The following is a 17,733-nucleotide window of genomic DNA, read 5'->3' as shown; positions in this document are numbered from 1 at the left end:
TTAAAGGGCAGGCATCAAGGGAAATGTTAAGGGAAGACAGCAAAAAATCTGTAAGGAGAAGTCAGGTCATGGAAGTCAGGGTAGTATCAGATGGCAAGCAAACAAACACAGAAGAAAAGAAGCCTGGTGTACCAGAGAAAACATTTTGAATCAGCTGATTTAAATATAGCTAAGAAACTACTTTTGCAATAAAACAAAAAAAGCTGATGAGAAATGGGTCCCTAATTGTGTGTTTTCAAACAAAATAAATTAAAGAAAAAAAAAAAAATCAGGCTCAGGACTAATTAAAAAAGAGCACTATAACCTGTGAGGAATAAAGGCAGATAGAGCAATATATTCGTCAGGATTTTCCAGTTTTAGCATTCCTGACACTTCCATTACCATTCCGTTTGGTTTAGTCAGTAAGATCTTCCAGTGTTGAATCATGAACATTTGCAGATGTAAAGTCAGATGGCCTGCTTTTGCTCTAGAGGATGTAGAACATCCTCACTGCTCATGAGTCAGCTCCTGAACCACCACTCTTGTGCCCCAAACAATAGGGCAAATAGAACTGCAACTAATTCCAACACTGAAAAGCTGTTTTGAAAATATCTCAGTCCTATCTGGTACCAGTGTTGGAAAGATGGCTGCTGGTGGTGAGCAAGGTCTGCATTCTGCTTCCATGCATTGCTACTCAGACTTTGTTTGAAACAGGCTAGAGAGCCAGACTGACATCAAACATCTCTGTAGTCATGACACTCAAGACCATCTCAGGGATTTAGAGCAAGTAGGTATGGCAATTTTGTCCTGCATTCAGACATCCTGCTGATGATATGTATGGGGAAGATAAAATCTGAAAATTATGTGAAAAAAAAATTCAGCATGATCAACTGTTTTTTATCTGCAGTGTTGAGACAAGCACTGCCATAGCATACCAGACTAGTGTACTCAGTTGTTAAACAGTCAAGTTATAAAGACTTTCTAAAAATTTAAAGGTGTGTTCCCTCATTAACATTTTTCCTGGTAATGAAGGAAGAACAGTGTAAAAAGACAGTACAAAGTGTGCAAAGTGTAAAAAGACAAAGATATAATAGGGATAAACATTGTGATCATATTCTAATAATTGAAGACTGGAGGACTAAATAAAAAGCCACTTATATCCTGAGACCTGAACAGCACCAGTTCTGCTCTGAAAAGGAAAAAGAACAACTTGTTTTATTAGGCTACAAATACTTACAGTGTCTAATAATTCAATGAACTTGGAAAAGAAATAAAGCCAACAAGTTCGCACCATCTGCAAGAGTAAAAATCAAATTGTCAAACCATGAAAGTCATAAACAAAACTGAGCAGGACAAATAATAATCTATATATTGTAGAGTTAGAATATATATTAGTTTTGATAATAAGTTGATGATATAGGGATAAGGGGTGGAATATCCTGAGGTGATTTTATGATACTGGTATCCCCTTCGCTCTCAGAGCCACTCTTAAAGGTGCAGAACTTAATATGTAACATAAACCAGGCAACTAGTCACCCCAGGACACTACATAAAGGAAAGTACTGGGCCAGGTGATGTTACAAGGTTGACAGAAATATTTAAATGTATAGTTTGATTGTTTTTTTCTTTAAAAACACAAAACAATTTTTAAACTTAAAGGAATTTTAAAACCAACAAAAAGAAGCCAATGAATTCCTTGCCTCTTTCTTCCTCCCAAGCAACCAACCAGCCTGTCCCTCCGGTTAACTCATGTGCTCTACATTATGCAAGAGGGCATTTCCATTTAGTGCACTCCACTCCACAACAGTGCATTCAAAAAGCAGACTGTTCAAAAAGTATTTCTAAAAATTAAGTAAATGTGTAACACACTACTTTGAACAACCTGGTCTAGTGGAAGGTGTCCTTGCTCATATCAGGGGCTTTGGAACTAGGTCACCAAGGTCACTTCCAACCCAAACTATTCTATTGTTTTACAATAACAATTCACCCTTGTCTTCAGCAACTTACTCTTAGAGCTGTCGGTGACCTCGAGTAGTCAACAATGTCACACCGGAATGAGTATCCTGTGGCCCAGCCTGACATAAGAAACTGGAGGAAAGAGCAAAGATTAATTTTACACCTTTTGAAAAATTCATTAATTTTGGATTACTTTTGCAATCATTAAGCAGGAGGGGAAAAACAATATTAAAAACACCTTAAATCAGCAACTTTGTCAATCATCTACCTGTGTGTGGAATAGCTACCACAAAAATCCTTTGCTGTTGCAGATTAATGAATTTTTAATTCCAGGACCACACCCATAGACAAGAATTTTCTTCCTACACCCATTATTTCAGCATTAGAACTGAAGAGAAGAAAGAGATGCATCTCAAAACCTGTGTTAAATGACAACTTACTGTGTGAGTAAGACTACAAAACCAAATACAATTCTTTTGAAAATTGCTATCACGCTAATTATCTTAATACGAAAAAAAATACAACACAGCATCTTAATACTCCAACAAAACCAGCATAACAGAAAGCTATTGCTGTTTATCATTAAAGACAAGGAACAAAACACTATGCATGATGTATATTTAATATCATAGTTTCTTAAATTCTGCTTAGTTAAACTTCATGGTTCAGTTAGTTTTCCACTCAAACAAGTGACAAGAAGCTACAACTGAGAGCACACAAATGACCAAAGGACTATATGTATCGAATATAATACAGTATTTTCTCTTGGAATATATTAAGGTTTAGACAAGAACAAAAATATTAATATTTTACTTGGCTTATTCTACTGCCAGCAACTATGACATCTGTATTTTATATCTTCATGATGCTTCTCATTATCACCATCCACTCATGCATGGTAAGAGCCTCACCTCTCCTAACAGAAGCAGGCTTTTGTCCTTTTAATTTCCTGAAAGGTCTGATTGCTTTAAAAAAAGAACATGTTTTTTTGGAACACCAAAGAAACAGCACAACCAAGTGACTTGGTTACAAAAAGGGAAAAAGGGAAAGAATCAGCTTCTTGCTAACCACCAGACAATATAGCAGAAATTCACTCAGTTACAGTCTGTCCATTCACTCTTTCATGCAACTGTAACATGGAAATCTTGACAGCAGACTTACTGAATACCATGCCAGTGTCAGACACTAACAGAAGTGTAATCTTCTCTTCTTTTATTCTTTGTGGGGTTTTGTTTGTTTGTTTCTGAGGTTTATAACCAAAACTAAACTTGGAACCAAATTCCAAAAGGAATTTCGGCAATTTAAAAAAAAAGTCTAAATAGCAAAAACATTCGTCTTTCCACTCAACAGTCATGACACAAAGTAGCTGCTGCTGCAGTGCCTTTAGAGAGGTTAGAAGAAATGTCATGTAGTTCACTGTAACTCATTATAAGATTCATGCAAATTAAGCTAACAGGAACCTATCCTGCTGATTTGGCACGATAACCTGACAACTTTTTATTAGTAGTTTCCCAAATCTGAAATAGCCACATAGCCGGAGAGTCACACAGAGGGTCAGTACTAGCACAGTGATGCTTCACAAAGCAAATGTGTAAGGCTGTCATTTACACAGTACCATCAACAAATAGCTACACTTATAAAAACCCCACCAAAGCCCAACAAATCCCAGCAAATAAGTAAAGCCCAACAGCAGCAAAATCTCAACATTGCTTTTGGGAAAAGAAAAAAAAAAAAGGAAAAAGAAAAAAGAGAGAGAATTTGCTATTTTGGGGTTGTGGGGAAAATAAGTGTTAAATATATAAATAATTTGTGGTTGAGGAGGAAGCAGGGGGCAGAGGTTGGAGGTTTTTTGTTTAGAGGGGTTTTGTTTGTTCATTTAAAGGATAAAACAGCCTTGAATTAGATTTTGCTATCCTCTGTCATTGATTTCTGTCTTTTAAAAGGCAGATCTAACTGAAGATTATTTCTTTATACTGTATGTATATCTATACTCTATACAGTGTTTGAAACATCAGTTGTTGTTCCTTCCCCTTAAGGGCAGGTTGTCACATTATCACCTAGTAGGACAGAAACAATTACAAAATACTAAGAAAAGCATATTGGTTTTTTTTGTACTGCTTTAACTGCTGCAGTACAATGAATTTAAATTATAAAAACTTAAAACTTTTTAAATTTTGTATAATGACACAAAATGTTTCATGTTCTCTCTTTCTGGGTATGATTTATTCCCTTTTTCCAAGAATTACAAGTTTCGCATACGTCTTGGAGGAATATAATTACTGCCATGACAGTAATATTTTTTTGACTACTGCAGTGTGGAAATTATATTAATAAATTTATTAAAAAATAGTTGTTAAAGACATGAAATATAAAAATGCATTACAAACATATTACTTACTTCATAAGTCATATATAAAGAGAGGGCTACCACACTAAAATTATAAAATGTCATGATCTGCCTGAGTTCAAAAGGTTTTTTATTTTCCATGAGTTTGGGTCCCAAGGAAGTGACAAAATAAACGTAGGTTCCAATGATGAAAGTCGTTGGAAAAGGTGAAGACATGAGTGGCCAGCCTTCCAGTCTTGGATCTAGACAGGATGGGGGAGGAAAAAAAAAGTCAGATGTCGACAGTACTTACTAAAACAGCTACAGAAAAGTATTTAATTCTTGATGCTCTAGATTTTTCTGTCACAAATCATGTTTCAGATTCCATTTACTTCAAATCCATACTGCCTGGATAACATGATTTAACCCATGTAGGATTCATTGCTTCTTTCTTCACATACAGTGAAAAGAAGACACAGAATCTTGAGTGACATGATTTTGTCTTTACAGCATGACAAAGCACACACTTTCATTATGACAAGAAAGTTATAATACAACAAGCAAATGTTGCAAATTACCCCACAGTTATGCCAGAGAGATGTATTGCAGAGGCACCTCCTCCTAAGCACACCCCACTCCCTCTCTCTACCAATGAGGCTGGCAGGTATTTCATCTGAGCATCACCATGATTCCACTGCACCCTTCTGTGGTTCATCACAGAGTCCCAGATCACCAAAGACTGCCACATTTCTCCATAAGCAGGTGAAGTGATACAAACCTGATGCAATTTTTATTTTCATTAATTATTCTTTTTTATACTGACTTTTGCAAGATTTGGTTCAGAATGATCCCAAACTTAACTACTGACTTAAAAAAAACTGTTTCTTTCATGGTTTGCTGCTGTATTTTAAGGGTAAAATTACACTACTGGTTTTTTGTCAACTGTTTAATTCATAGCCAAATGTTTCAAGTCAGCAAATTTTCAGCCCAAAGCATTCAAGCAATCTTTAACCCATGAGACCCTCTGATGTGGTTAACAGCCACTGAAAGTGTAAAAACAAATTGAGGAGGAGAGCACATTATAATGCTTCTCACAGCTTGTAATGTGCCAGAGCTGCTGCCCACAGACCAAGGATTGTGACCCACAGCATGAGGAATCTGCTTGTATGTACTGCAAGAGAACGACCATCTCTTCACAACTGATTGTTTTTGTTGTATCCACCCTTGTCCTGGCTCCTACCTAACCTTTCTCACTGTTCTTCCCAGTCTGATCCAGAGAAAATCAAGTTCCACCACTAACACTGTGATCCAAATACAAGCACTGTTGGGCAGGGAGACAACTCAGCTTCTGAAGTCATGGACATTGCAGAAAAAATGCTCACTCCATCCCAATCCACTTCACCCCATGAGTCATACTGATATTAAATTCCCTGCTCACTTGCAGTCTGTACTTCAACTGAACAAGAAAAGTGGTGCTCAGCTAAGCTGGAAAAGATAAATCAGTAATTTTATCTATCAAACCCTCACCACTTCACAATTTTTTTCCAGGAATTAGCTAATCCCTTTCTGAGACTGATGGGTCTCAACCCCAAAACTGAAGTCTTCTCTATCCAGCTTTTGGTAAGCATACAAAATAACAAAGTGGAATAGAAGCAAAGTGTGATTAACATCCCTTACTTACTGCAACAAGAGACTAACATCCTTTTTCAAAGTACCACTGTGACAGAATTAATTACTCTGACGATTAATTTCAAAATACTGAAACTTACCGGAGCTTGAGTTTCTTTTTTTCATTTTGCAAAAGCAAAATGCAGTAATGCCATATGCCTGCATTAATTAACTGATAAAATGCAACTGTTTGGTAATGAAAAAAGAGTTAAAACTACATTCAGCACTCAAACTATATATTCAGGCAACCAAAGACACTGACAGGAGAATCACTGTATTTTATTTAGAGTTTATATCCATAAACTACCTGAGTTTTGTTTACTTCCGATTTTAAAATGTAGAAACTAGACTGTCATATAAATAGGTAACCTAGCAAGTCTTACAAATATTCACAAGATGACAAAGCTACTTCTAAGCTGATAAACAGCACACCTAGCATAGCTACACATTGCTATTCAAAATTATTGGGAGTTAGTAAGTTTTAGATTTAAATGACTCACCGGCATCTTTAATCCATTCATCATACAGTAGTATAGCCTTTGATGTCAGATTGCTAAAGGCCATTTTCACTTGACTTTTATGATGCTGCCTGCAGAAAACAAACCAAAACAGAAATACGGATTTTTGTCAATAAAGAAAGATTAATAAAGTTTTTTAGAAAATATTTTCAGGAAACAGAGTTGTAAAAAAAGAGAAAAGGCTGACAGAACACCATATGTGAAATAGAGATCAGGAAGTATTAGCTGGCCACATCCCACTATCCTTGGGTCTAATTTATAACAGCGCTATTATGCACAACAATATGATTTTGCAATCTCTATGTACAAACCAGGTGCTTCCATGTCATAAAGTCTAATCTCAAGAAACTGTGCTGTGGTTAACCATTACAGTTAAGAGGTAAATATGAATAAACAACAAATGCTTAAATTATTTTTTATCACCATCTCCACTTAAAGTCCAACCTACTGATAAATGAGGAAGTTCAGCTTTGCAACATTTATTATTGAAAAAAAGCTTTGTAAATAAGAAGTATTTCTGAGTTATGTGGGAAGGAGAAAAGGTACCAATATGTCAGCATACTCCTTTTAAATACAATAATTAGCCATGTTATAATTAGTATGCAAATCCCACTCTGATGAGTCAACTGTTTCCACACCAGAATCATGGAATGTCATAGTTCCAACAGCAGTACCATTAACCCAAAAAAATTATCCAGCACGTCCACTTTGATTGCAATATATCCTACTTATGTAAAACTTTTCAGAAAAGTATGCTTATATTAATACTGATTTTTGCTCCACAATCAAGCACTCATCAGCCCTTCCCTTGCCTTGTTTCTCCTAGAAAATACCTTTTAAAAATCCCAGCACATTTGATGGTGTTTTTCCCCTACCCATTCAGTGTCTCGTTTTACCATATGAATTCTCTTAATACCCCAGTGCAACTTTCACATTGTATTCACCTTTACTAGTAGTATTTATTTGTTATTTCAGGCTGTAGCACATCTTGATAACCAGGCTAGCAGCCCTTCTGCATCTCCTCTAGGCTAAGCCAGGTGCAGCTTGAGAGAGCCAGTTCTTCCCTCATGATGGTAACGCATCTCTCTCCTGAGATTTCCCCACTATCATCTTCTCATTTATCTTCACCTTAACAGTCCAGACTTATTTCCACTGCTACAAGTACATCCTGTTCACTGCCATTTTGCAGGAATTTTTAGCCACTACACTTACCCTTCACTGCAACATGCAACACAGACAAGCCTGCCTCCATTAGAGTTCATATGATCTACCTCATCTCCATTCTCATTTTGCTGCCCACTTGTTTCCCTGGTTGCACTTCTGTCCTGTATCTCCAAATATCTGAAACCACCATCAATTTCATGTTTGGAAAATATTCCCTCTGCAAGTCTCTTTTAAGTTCACATTTTCTAGAAATATCATCCTTCAGCATCAGCATTTCCCTATGCAATGTCATTGCCTTCACGATGACCATTTTCATGCACCCTGCATTCATACTACAATACTTGATTCAGCACACTGTGCTGATAAAGGTGCTGACAAAACAAGAAATAGGGGGCATCCTCTTTCTTTACTAATGGAAACATGAGGAGCACTATTGCGTTTTGCACTTGCAATCACATGAGAGAAAGGATTTTATGGTTAGATGCAAACTATAAATATTATTGTCACCTTGCTCCATAAGCCAACTATGGACGATATCAAACGTAAGTAAATCCATCCCTGTCCTGAACACCAGGTACTTCAGAGTGCTCAACTGTGACAGCCAAGCAATTCAGCCATAACTGGTACTGGGAAGGAACCATTAAAAGTGTTCACTTTATAAGTAATTATTGTATTAAATTGTTAGACCGATTACAGTAAATTATTCTTTTAATCCAGTATTCTTTTAGTTTCAGACACATGAGAACATCCTGTCAAGAGAAAAGGCATGGAAAACTGAAAGTACTTCATGCAGTGGTTATAACAGAACTCTACCAAAGCCCACAGAAACCTTGTGCAGAGTATGGCTCAATTTTTCAACAAATATATTCACTGAGTACAATTAATCATATTATATTTAACTAGCTCTTTGGTAAGAAAAGTAGCTTACTTGATTTCACTGCCACTCAGTTTTCCCACCCTGACATTACTGGAACTCAGACTGGCTAGCTCAATATGCTGACCAAGACTAAAGTTAAACAAGAAATCTGCTTCAAAGCATGCTCTTAAAAATACAGAAAACTTAGTGTAGATTCTGGCACTAAATCAGTTTCCATTTAATATCCGTGTATTCTGTTTGCATAGCCAAGCTTTGGTAGTGGGAGAGCTGCAGGGTGGCTTATGCAAGAGGCTGTGAGAAGCTTCCTCAGTGTCCAGCAGAGCCAGTCTCTGGTGGCTACAAAGATGAATGTGCCACTGGCTAAGGCTGGGCCAATTAGAAATGGTTGTAATGCCTCTGTGACAACAGATGGAAGAAGAAGAAAAAATACCCAGCATTTGTGCAGTTGAAATTGCCATCAGAGAAGAGCAGGGTGACAGCATGTGAGAGGAACAGCCCGGCTGACACCCAGGGCAGTGCAGAAGGGGGAGCAGGAGGTGCCCCAGGCACCAGAGCTGAGGTTCCCGTGCAGCCCGTGGTGCAGACCATGGTGAGGCAGCTGTGGCCCTGCAGAGACCCTGGAGGTCCCTGGGGATGCAGAAATCCACCTGCAGCCCCTGGAGAAGACCCCGGCCACAGCAGGTGATGCCTGAGAGAGGGCTGTGAACCCATGGGAGGCCCGTGCTGGAGCAGGGTCCTGGCAGGACTTGTGGCCCTGAGGGGGACTCACACTGGAGCAGGCTGTGGCTGAAGGATGCACCCCATGGAAGAGTGACCCACACTGCAGCAGTTCATGCAGAACTGTTGCTTATGGGGTGGACTCACATTGGAGAAGTTTGGAGAGCTGTCTCCCGTAAGGGAGACCGCACGCTGGAGCAGGGGAAGGACTCCTCTACCTGAGCAGCAGGAACATGTGATGAACTGACTACAACCCCCATTCCCCATCTCTCCACACTGCTCTGAGGGGAGGAGGCAGAGCTGAGGAGGGAAGGGTGGAGGGGAAGGTGTTTTAAGGTCTCATTTTACTTCTCATTATCATGCTGTGATTTAATTAGTAATAAATTCAAATATTACCTTTAATTCAAGTCTGTTTTGCCTGTGATGGTATTTGGCGAGTGATCTTTCCCACTCCTTATCTTAACCCACGAATCCTTAGTTGTATTTTCTCTCCCCTGTTCAGCTGTGAAGGGGAGAGAGAAGATTTGGTAGGCATCTGGCACCCAGACAGGGTCAACGCTCTCCCATGGGTTTGGGGTGTTGGCTGTTACACCCTCTTACAGTTGTCATTCAACTGCAAACTCACAAACAGACAGTTCTTAACATCTACCCACTTGACTTCTCAACTTCACTTCAATTTTTGTATCAGAAGTCAGACAAACATGCTGTCAGCATTTAAATAGCCACTAGGCATTGAGGCCAAATGCAAGACTTTTACCTGGAATTGGACTATTTCTAATCAATTTCTTCTAGTTGTAGTAGAAATGCAGATGATGAAAATAGGGAAAGTGGCCCTTGCCACACTGATGGTGAGAGATTTATCCTGCCTCTCCTGACACCAGCACTCACAGCTCCTCTTCGTTTAAAACAGTCCTCAAAAGTTTAGACAGCACAGGCTCTCAGCCTCCAAGATTTCTTTTCTGTTCATAATCAAGCAAAATAAAACTCCACCACAGTGACAAAGCTTCTGAAAGTTTCTGGAGTTCAGGAAGTCTGGTGTTCAGTAACTTGAGAGAAGGATTTACTCAGAAAGCAGCCCCAGCCTCACCACTTAATAGTGACTGATCAATTAATCTGAATCTATAGGTAAGCAAAATACATTTACTCCATTTACTTTAAGAAATAATGTCTGCAAGAAAGACAGTGCTGTTCAGAACTTTCCTACAGTTAAAAGGTTTCTTTAAAACCAACTTTCATGTATGACATTACTGTTTCACTTTCAATGTGCTTTACAATTCTACCTATTTTCTTAGCTAGCTACCCAGTTTTCCTTCATAAATCCACTTCTGTTAACAATAGTTTACATTAATGTTAGGATAACTTTTTTGTTAACCATCTACAAAAGGAGAGTTAATGACAGCATGGAAAATATTTTGCCTTACCTTGTTAGACTTAGTTCACACACATTCATATACACTGGAAAATAATATGATCAAGGCCTGCTTTTTTTTTAATAGAAGAATGAAAAAAATAAAAAGGAAACCACATGCCTACACACAAGATAAACAACTAGCTTGTGCATCATCAAAGAAAACCAAACCATTTTTGAAAGACTGTTTTTTTATAGTACAACTGTGTTGGTAAGAAGTAAATTGATAATGCTTTGACCATAATGCAATCTTCCAAAATGTTTGGCAGTTCTGTAGGCTACAGAAATTATCCTCTAAATGTGAGGCTGGAAAGAGTTCACCTGAAGGATCAAAGATGTGGGGCCAGAGAAGGCCATTTGTTAAATACATGGTTATAGTTCTTCATACTATAAACTCATCTGCCCATTATGCATTTGTGTAGGCATAGTCCAGTCAGGAAAACATACATTTGGTTTGCCTACCTGCTAGTGTACTTACAGAATCAGTACATCAGCACTTTTATTTCCAATCTTCCCCTTTCTGCTCATATCAAAATTTAAAAATTCCATTAAAATGCACAATAGATTGTCCAGTCTGGAGCAAACTCTCTCAAATTAGGTAATACTAGCAGACTCATTTTCAAAATTGGGTTATTTTAAATGATACATTGTAAACACTTTACATAAACTCAAAAACGCAGTCATATAAGTGATCTGCCCAGCTTGAAATGTTCTAAATAAGAGGCAGTCCTCTCAAACACATGCAATTGGAAAGCAAGTGTCAAAACCACCTCAAAAATGTATGCAGATATTCAGCTCAAAAGAAATAAGCACTACTTTTCTTTTTGTCAATGGTAATAATACTGTCCACCCAGCTCCAAGTCAGTGTAGTGGCATAATTTCTGAAGACATCTTTAAACAAATGTGTCTCCACCACTATAAAAAAAAGGAAATGTAAGTGAGGCAAAGGAAAAAAGGGTTTGTTTTAAAGAGCAAAGTAATCTGCTGTTCTCTGGTTGCCTGCAGCTCAGCAGACGCCTGGAAGAGCCCAGAAAACTGCAGCTCAGCTAAGGCATACAGCTTGGCAGAACCAGTTCCAAGTTGGACCATTACCTTTACTGGAGAGGCAAGGGCAGATAAGATTGTTTACACCAACAAAAATGCCACAAATACTACAGCACACCATATAAGAATGCCTGATGATGAGAAGTGGTAAGGAAACAAGCTGTTGGAAGTGCTCCACTTAGCTCACAAAACTATTAGTGATTTTTGTAATGGGAATTACTGGTATGCCTCAAATATTCCTAATTTTTAAATGAGGACAAGAAGTTTCTCACATTCCTTTGTTTAACCCATATGAAAGATATTTGCCATTCTTTATGCTCATTTATTCCTACATAGTTTTTAAATAATAAAACAGATATCAAGATTTGTTTTTAAATTGTAATTTTAAAACAATTGATTTTATGTTAATGGCTACTAAACAAAATAAGCACACAAAAGAACTTCACAATAAAAAAAAAAAAAGAATTAAACAATCTAATGTAAGCTCTGTCACTGAGAAACAATTTTCAATTCACTGTGAACTCAAAACACTTAACACTGAAAATTTACATGAGAGAAAAAAGCTTATTATTAAAAAGACTAACAAGATAATTTTATAGTGATCCTTTAGAAAATGTCTGGAGATTATGACAACCTAGTGCAGAATTCAGTGCTCAAATTTCCACCCAGGATTGGTCCCAAAAGCAAAGTTTCTGGTATCACACCTAGCCAGGTAAGACGGTGACGACTGGAGGATCATCCACTCTGTAGACCCCATGGGAAGAGGGGGAGAGCCTACAGAAAGCATTGACCCATGCAGGTTCTGATTTCAAAATTATAGCTTAAGAAATGGCAGTAATACTGGCTTACATATTCAGGCACAATTATGAAACTTTCATGTTTCAGAATCACTTTGTATACTGTTGTTAATTCTGCTCTTGAAGTTCATAAGGTAATTAAATTAGGACGTTTCACAGATGGTATCTTAAGATTTACCTGGGAAATACCAGCTCTGCCCTTCCTATTTCCCAAGGCTGTGTCTTACATAATTGCAGTTATTTTAACTACATTACTCCCTTATGTCACATGGCAAGCATCTACAAACTGCCTCTTATATTACACAGATTACTCACCCATATTCTGCAACAAAGTTTTAAACTTTAGCTGGGTGTCACCTGTTGTTATGGATTTTGCTGAGAGAAGTTTGTCACCTTTTCCATTTTTATGCCTTCTCTCAACCATCCAGCCCACGTTTTGAGAGATTCATCTTACATGCCAGTTTGCTACATCCTACTTAAAATTAGATGGCTTTTTCCTTTTTGATAATATTGCTTATAAACACTGCCCCTGCTAGATGACAGTGGACATCTTAGAAACAGATTAATGAGACTTGGAAACTTTATTAGAACATGTACTTATAAAACTCCTCACTGGAACTATTCAATAAGATATCTAATGCTTATCTTGTGTAGTTGCCCTTACTGAATTTTTAACATAGTACCTCTTTATTTAATCCTTTGCTTTTTAAACTAGCATTAAATCTGTTTTTCACCTATGTGACTAAAGTACTCTAAGCAGCAGAACTAGTGAAAACATGGTTTAATTTCAACCACACTTCACACTGGTTTTCTGCCTGTCTAATGGAATTCCCACTCTGCTGCTGTGCAAAATAAAGACCAGTTTGTAATGGCTTCCACACCTCTTTATAAATTGTTAAAAGAACAGATACCGAAGACTTCACAGCAAAGTTGAACAGTAACAACAGGCATGGAAAATCCCCTTCTTATGAGAACAATTTCAGGAGTACAGCCCTGCTTTGTACTCATCTCCCAGACAGAATTACATGGGCACTCTCCTGGATCACATACACTGAACAAATCACCAGTGTCTGAATGAGGAAGGCTCCCTGTGCGGTCCAGTGCCACAGCATCACTGCCAGTGGGTCTGCTCCAGGCAGCTGCAGGATAAGCCACAGCAATTCACCAATCCAGATGAAAGCTTAGGCTTTGAGAAATAAAAGAAATTGTTTTTTTCTCAGTTAACTCAGACTTGAAAGGCTGAACTGGCTTGTGCAAAGGAAACATTAAAACGCACAAACTGAAAATGCCACAGGGAGAAAAGTGGGAATAACAGCCCTGTCATGGATCCCTTTAAACTGATAATGAAGTCATGTAGGGAGGCCACATCGTTCATCCAGTCCCACCTACTCATAGACAATCCTGTCCTAGATCCCTAGTCAGGAATACTCCACCTCAAAAAGTCATCACTTTGTCCACCACAGACACTCTACAAGATGAGATATGAAGCCACAAAAATTACTCTGTGCTATAGTAAGGCAGGAAAAGACCTGTCATCACCAGTATCCTAAATATCTTAAATATATCACCGGAGGTTGCAGGAATGCATGTGCTAGGACTAATCTGCATCACATAGAAAGACTTATCAAGTCTAAATAGTTCTTGCAACCATAGCCTGGAAGGAAGTTTCTTTACAAGTCTGAATCCAGTTATCAGTATAAATCAAGTATGAGAATCTGGGTGCATCCCTGTAAAAGTTCTCAGTCTCACTTAGGAATTGAGCACCACAGACACCGGTGTATCTTCACCAATTTTCTCTTCCCACACTTCCAGTGTTTTAAAGAAAACTAAAAGCATTAGCAGAGGAAAAGTTCCTAAGATTTTAACTTGTTTTCAGTGCTCCCCTGCCTTTAACAAAAGCTCTTTATTGAGCATTTAAGTGTCAGCCACCCATCAGCCAACTAGTCTCACCTACCTACTCTGCTGCAGTGAGTGGCTCTTCACACTTAGAACAGCTGCTTATAACAGCAGCTCTTTTCCTTGGTGCCCCAGTGCACAACTCACACTTGGCTCTTTTGAGTTTGATCCCAGCTCAGTGACACCAGCTCACAGTGTCACCTAGACCTGCATACACAGTGACTCCTGTGGTGCACACACAGCACGACAACTTTCACTTAGAAGTCAAAATAACAACCTCACTTCCATTAGATAATGGTATATCATTACCCTTATCAAAGGCCCTTGGTAATGCATTCATTTAGTAACTACACTATATCTGGCCCAGGTTAATATCCTCCTTCCCCAAAGGATTTAGACTCTACTTTTTTCCCTCGCCTTATTGTGCAGCTAGGAAAGCAGCATTTCAGATTTTCTTTAAAGACCAGATCAACAAAGCTTTAGGTCACTTTAAGCAGACTTTCACCAAAACAGGAACCAAGGGCTAGAAAGCAGTAACACAATCTAGTATTTTCAGCTGTGCTGCACAATCATGCTAACTCATACCCCCTGTGCTCCCTGCTCCTTCATCTAAAAGGCAACATCTTCGTAACACACAGAGCTTTTACCCATTCTGTTTGCTTTACCTCTACAAACAGCTATGGTAGGCACAGTTCTGATAAGGATATGTACGAATTATTTACAGCTGTACTGTTTCTAAAGTATATACACATCTTTAGTAACCAAACAAAACAGAATATAGAGCTCTGTACTGAACTAGAGGGGTATGGACTGATATTTACCTGCACTGCAAAAGATAACACAGACTGGGTTTTTAAGCTGCCCAGGAAGCATATTTTTAATATTCAGTTTATAGGTAAGCTCTAAAGAGAGGGAGTGCAAGTGCCAGCTAAATACTTTGAATGAAACAGATCAAAAACACCTCGTGTCTGAGGCTGTCCCCTTCCTTTAGCAGCAAGCTGAGTCACTGAGTTAGCCCCACCACATCATCTATCCTAATTCACAGTTAAGAGTTAGTGCATATGTGTTAACTGAATATAAGGCTCTCATACATTGAATTAATCACAGTAGAAGCAGTTTGCTACCAAGGTCTTGGTTTGTGTTTACCCACCTCTCAGTAGAACAAAACAGAAATTGTCATTAAATAGTCACAGTGGGGGTGACTCCATGGAAGCTAAACAGAAACAGAAAAGCAGAGCTAGACTTCAGCTTCCAGAAAAGACACCTTAAAATTAAAGGGAACAGGACTTGTTGCACAGCATAGGACTTGCTAACATAGCCAATGCCAATGGAAAAAAAGCAGACAAGCCTTTTTATTTCCAAAGACATGTCATAACCAAGTAATCAATGGCAATGTTGCTATTCAGCACTAGGAAAAAAAATGAGACCATAATTTTCACCTGTGATGGACAAAGACAGGTACGTGGGGCTGTCTTTGAAACACAAAAATACATCAGGAAGGAATTTTATAGGAAGAGGAGATGGGAAAAAATGTAAATAATTACCTTAAGAACACAATATTCACCTTAAGAAACAGGTAAGCAACTGAAGTGAAAAATACTCATAATTATTAAAGGAGGAGGTGTTTTTCCAGTTACATCTTGTGTACAGCATACACTCAGCTCTTGTCACTGTAGTTGCCATGGCAAAACAACATTGCAAAATCAATGCCATTTTATGGAATTTTTATTGCACCAGCTCTAACCTTGCTGGATTCAGGATATTAGTAAGTAGTAACACTGATAACACCCGTGCAGAGTTGCAACATACTATTTTGTTCACCCTCTAACAGCAATTTACAATAGTTCAACTGCTCCCACACCACTCTCCCATGCTGACATGAGCTAATTTGCTTTACCATTGTTTCCCACTGCCTTGCACTTGCTCAATCTACCCACCCTCTGGGTCCTGGGCAGATATCCTAGGCAGCAAAATAATGCATTCCTTCTGCTCCTGTTTTGCTTGCATTGCAGTAGGCAGGCATAAATTTTAAAGGCAGCTGACCTAGAACTGACACCCTCCCTCCCCTCCCCCCTCTTTTTAAGCCACCATGCAGCATAGTGGACATGCTGCTGAGCACTGTAAACATCAGCAACTGCACCCTCCCTGGGAGGCTCTTCCAAGAGAGCAGGAACCAGCTGTGCTGGCACCTTTGGCAGTGACCCGCAGAGCGCAACGTGACCTTTGGGAAGTGTGACACGGGCAGCAGCAGCAGCACCGTGTGACACAGGTGATGGCAGAACTTTAGGGTGACAAAAGCCACTTTAAAGGAAACATGCTAAGTACTTTTTAAACTAAAGTTTCAGAACACTCCTACCCAAGAAAGCATGCTGACAGGATCATTAAAAAAGCTGCTGCTCCCAAGTTCAGTCTTGGCGCATGTACTTTTTTGAACACTCCAGGAAGCAACTGCACTGCCACATCCTAAATCTTTCCAGTCCAGAGCTAGCAATTTATACAGCTGCAGCTGGAAGTTTCAAATCACTGAGGGATATGCAGGGAGGTATACAGAACTTAAGTTGTTGTTGTTTAAATTAACATTCTTCAGCATGATGAAAGGTTTGGTTAATCACTATGAAACACACTCATGAGTATTAGCATCGGGCAACCCACGAAGGCACATTATACCATTGTTTAGATACTCAGGCCTCTCAGTCAGCACAACTAAATACAGCAGTAAAGCAAATTTCTCCTGGCACTCCATTTTTTATTTCTGCATCCCAAAGAAGATCTTCACTTAAAAAAAAAAAAAATCGATAAGTAATTAGCTTGCACCTGATCAAAGTTACTGCAGAAGGGAAAAAGTGAAATACAGTTTCAGAAATGGAAAGGTCAGATGTTTCTATTATACTCCATACTCAGTTGAGGAATCCCAAATAGGTTGAGAATGGAAATACGGAAATGAACGCCAAAGAGGCATCTTAAATTTAGGGATAACTGGAGGAAATGACCCCACAGGCTCATCCTGAAGTCAAAGCCACTTACATTGTGCTTATATGTTGAATCCAGAGATGAATGCACGGAATTTAGTACATTATAAACCCCCATTTGATTCTGCTCAAAATTTGAGTAAGCTTTTGGGTACCACTCAAGCCATCCTGCATGTTGCTTACTTGCCTGATAACTTTCCCCGGTACCTTTTCCTTTTGAGATGACTCACCCATTGGAGGTAGATCCAGTTTGACAGCTTGGGCACATGGGGTGAACACAAGAATGGGAGCACCTTTGCTTTCACACAGTGCTAGTGGCAGTTCCAAAAATACTCTTTTCCACTTGCTATGCAGATACCCTTCTAAGGACTATGGAAGTGCCGAACTTTCAAATGGTTCTTGCGACAGACTTGG

At 38.7% G+C, this 17,733-nt stretch overlaps 1 protein-coding gene across 1 annotated transcript in view; it reads right to left on the bottom strand.

The window, feature by feature from the left end:
• Positions 1-17,733, bottom strand: part of ELOVL7 (ELOVL fatty acid elongase 7) — a 31,979-nt gene that overhangs the window by 5,949 nt on the left and 8,297 nt on the right. Inside the window, exons 2-5 of the mRNA XM_005531840.3 lie at positions 6,430-6,518; positions 4,334-4,524; positions 1,987-2,067; positions 1,217-1,273 (exon numbers count right to left, since the gene is read on the bottom strand). Coding sequence (XP_005531897.1) covers positions 1,217-1,273; positions 1,987-2,067; positions 4,334-4,524; positions 6,430-6,493 — 393 coding nt within the window. The 5' untranslated portion in view covers positions 6,494-6,518. The remainder of the gene's footprint in view (positions 1-1,216; positions 1,274-1,986; positions 2,068-4,333; positions 4,525-6,429; positions 6,519-17,733) is intronic.

This window comes from Pseudopodoces humilis, chromosome 4, assembly GCF_049639895.1.
Source record: "Pseudopodoces humilis isolate 2021_Gansu_Grassland_sample_001 chromosome 4, ASM4963989v1, whole genome shotgun sequence".
NCBI classification, from domain to species: Eukaryota; Metazoa; Chordata; class Aves; order Passeriformes; family Paridae; genus Pseudopodoces; species Pseudopodoces humilis.
The sequence above is the reverse complement of the archived record's forward strand: the minus strand, read 5'-3'. Positions and strand labels throughout refer to the sequence as shown.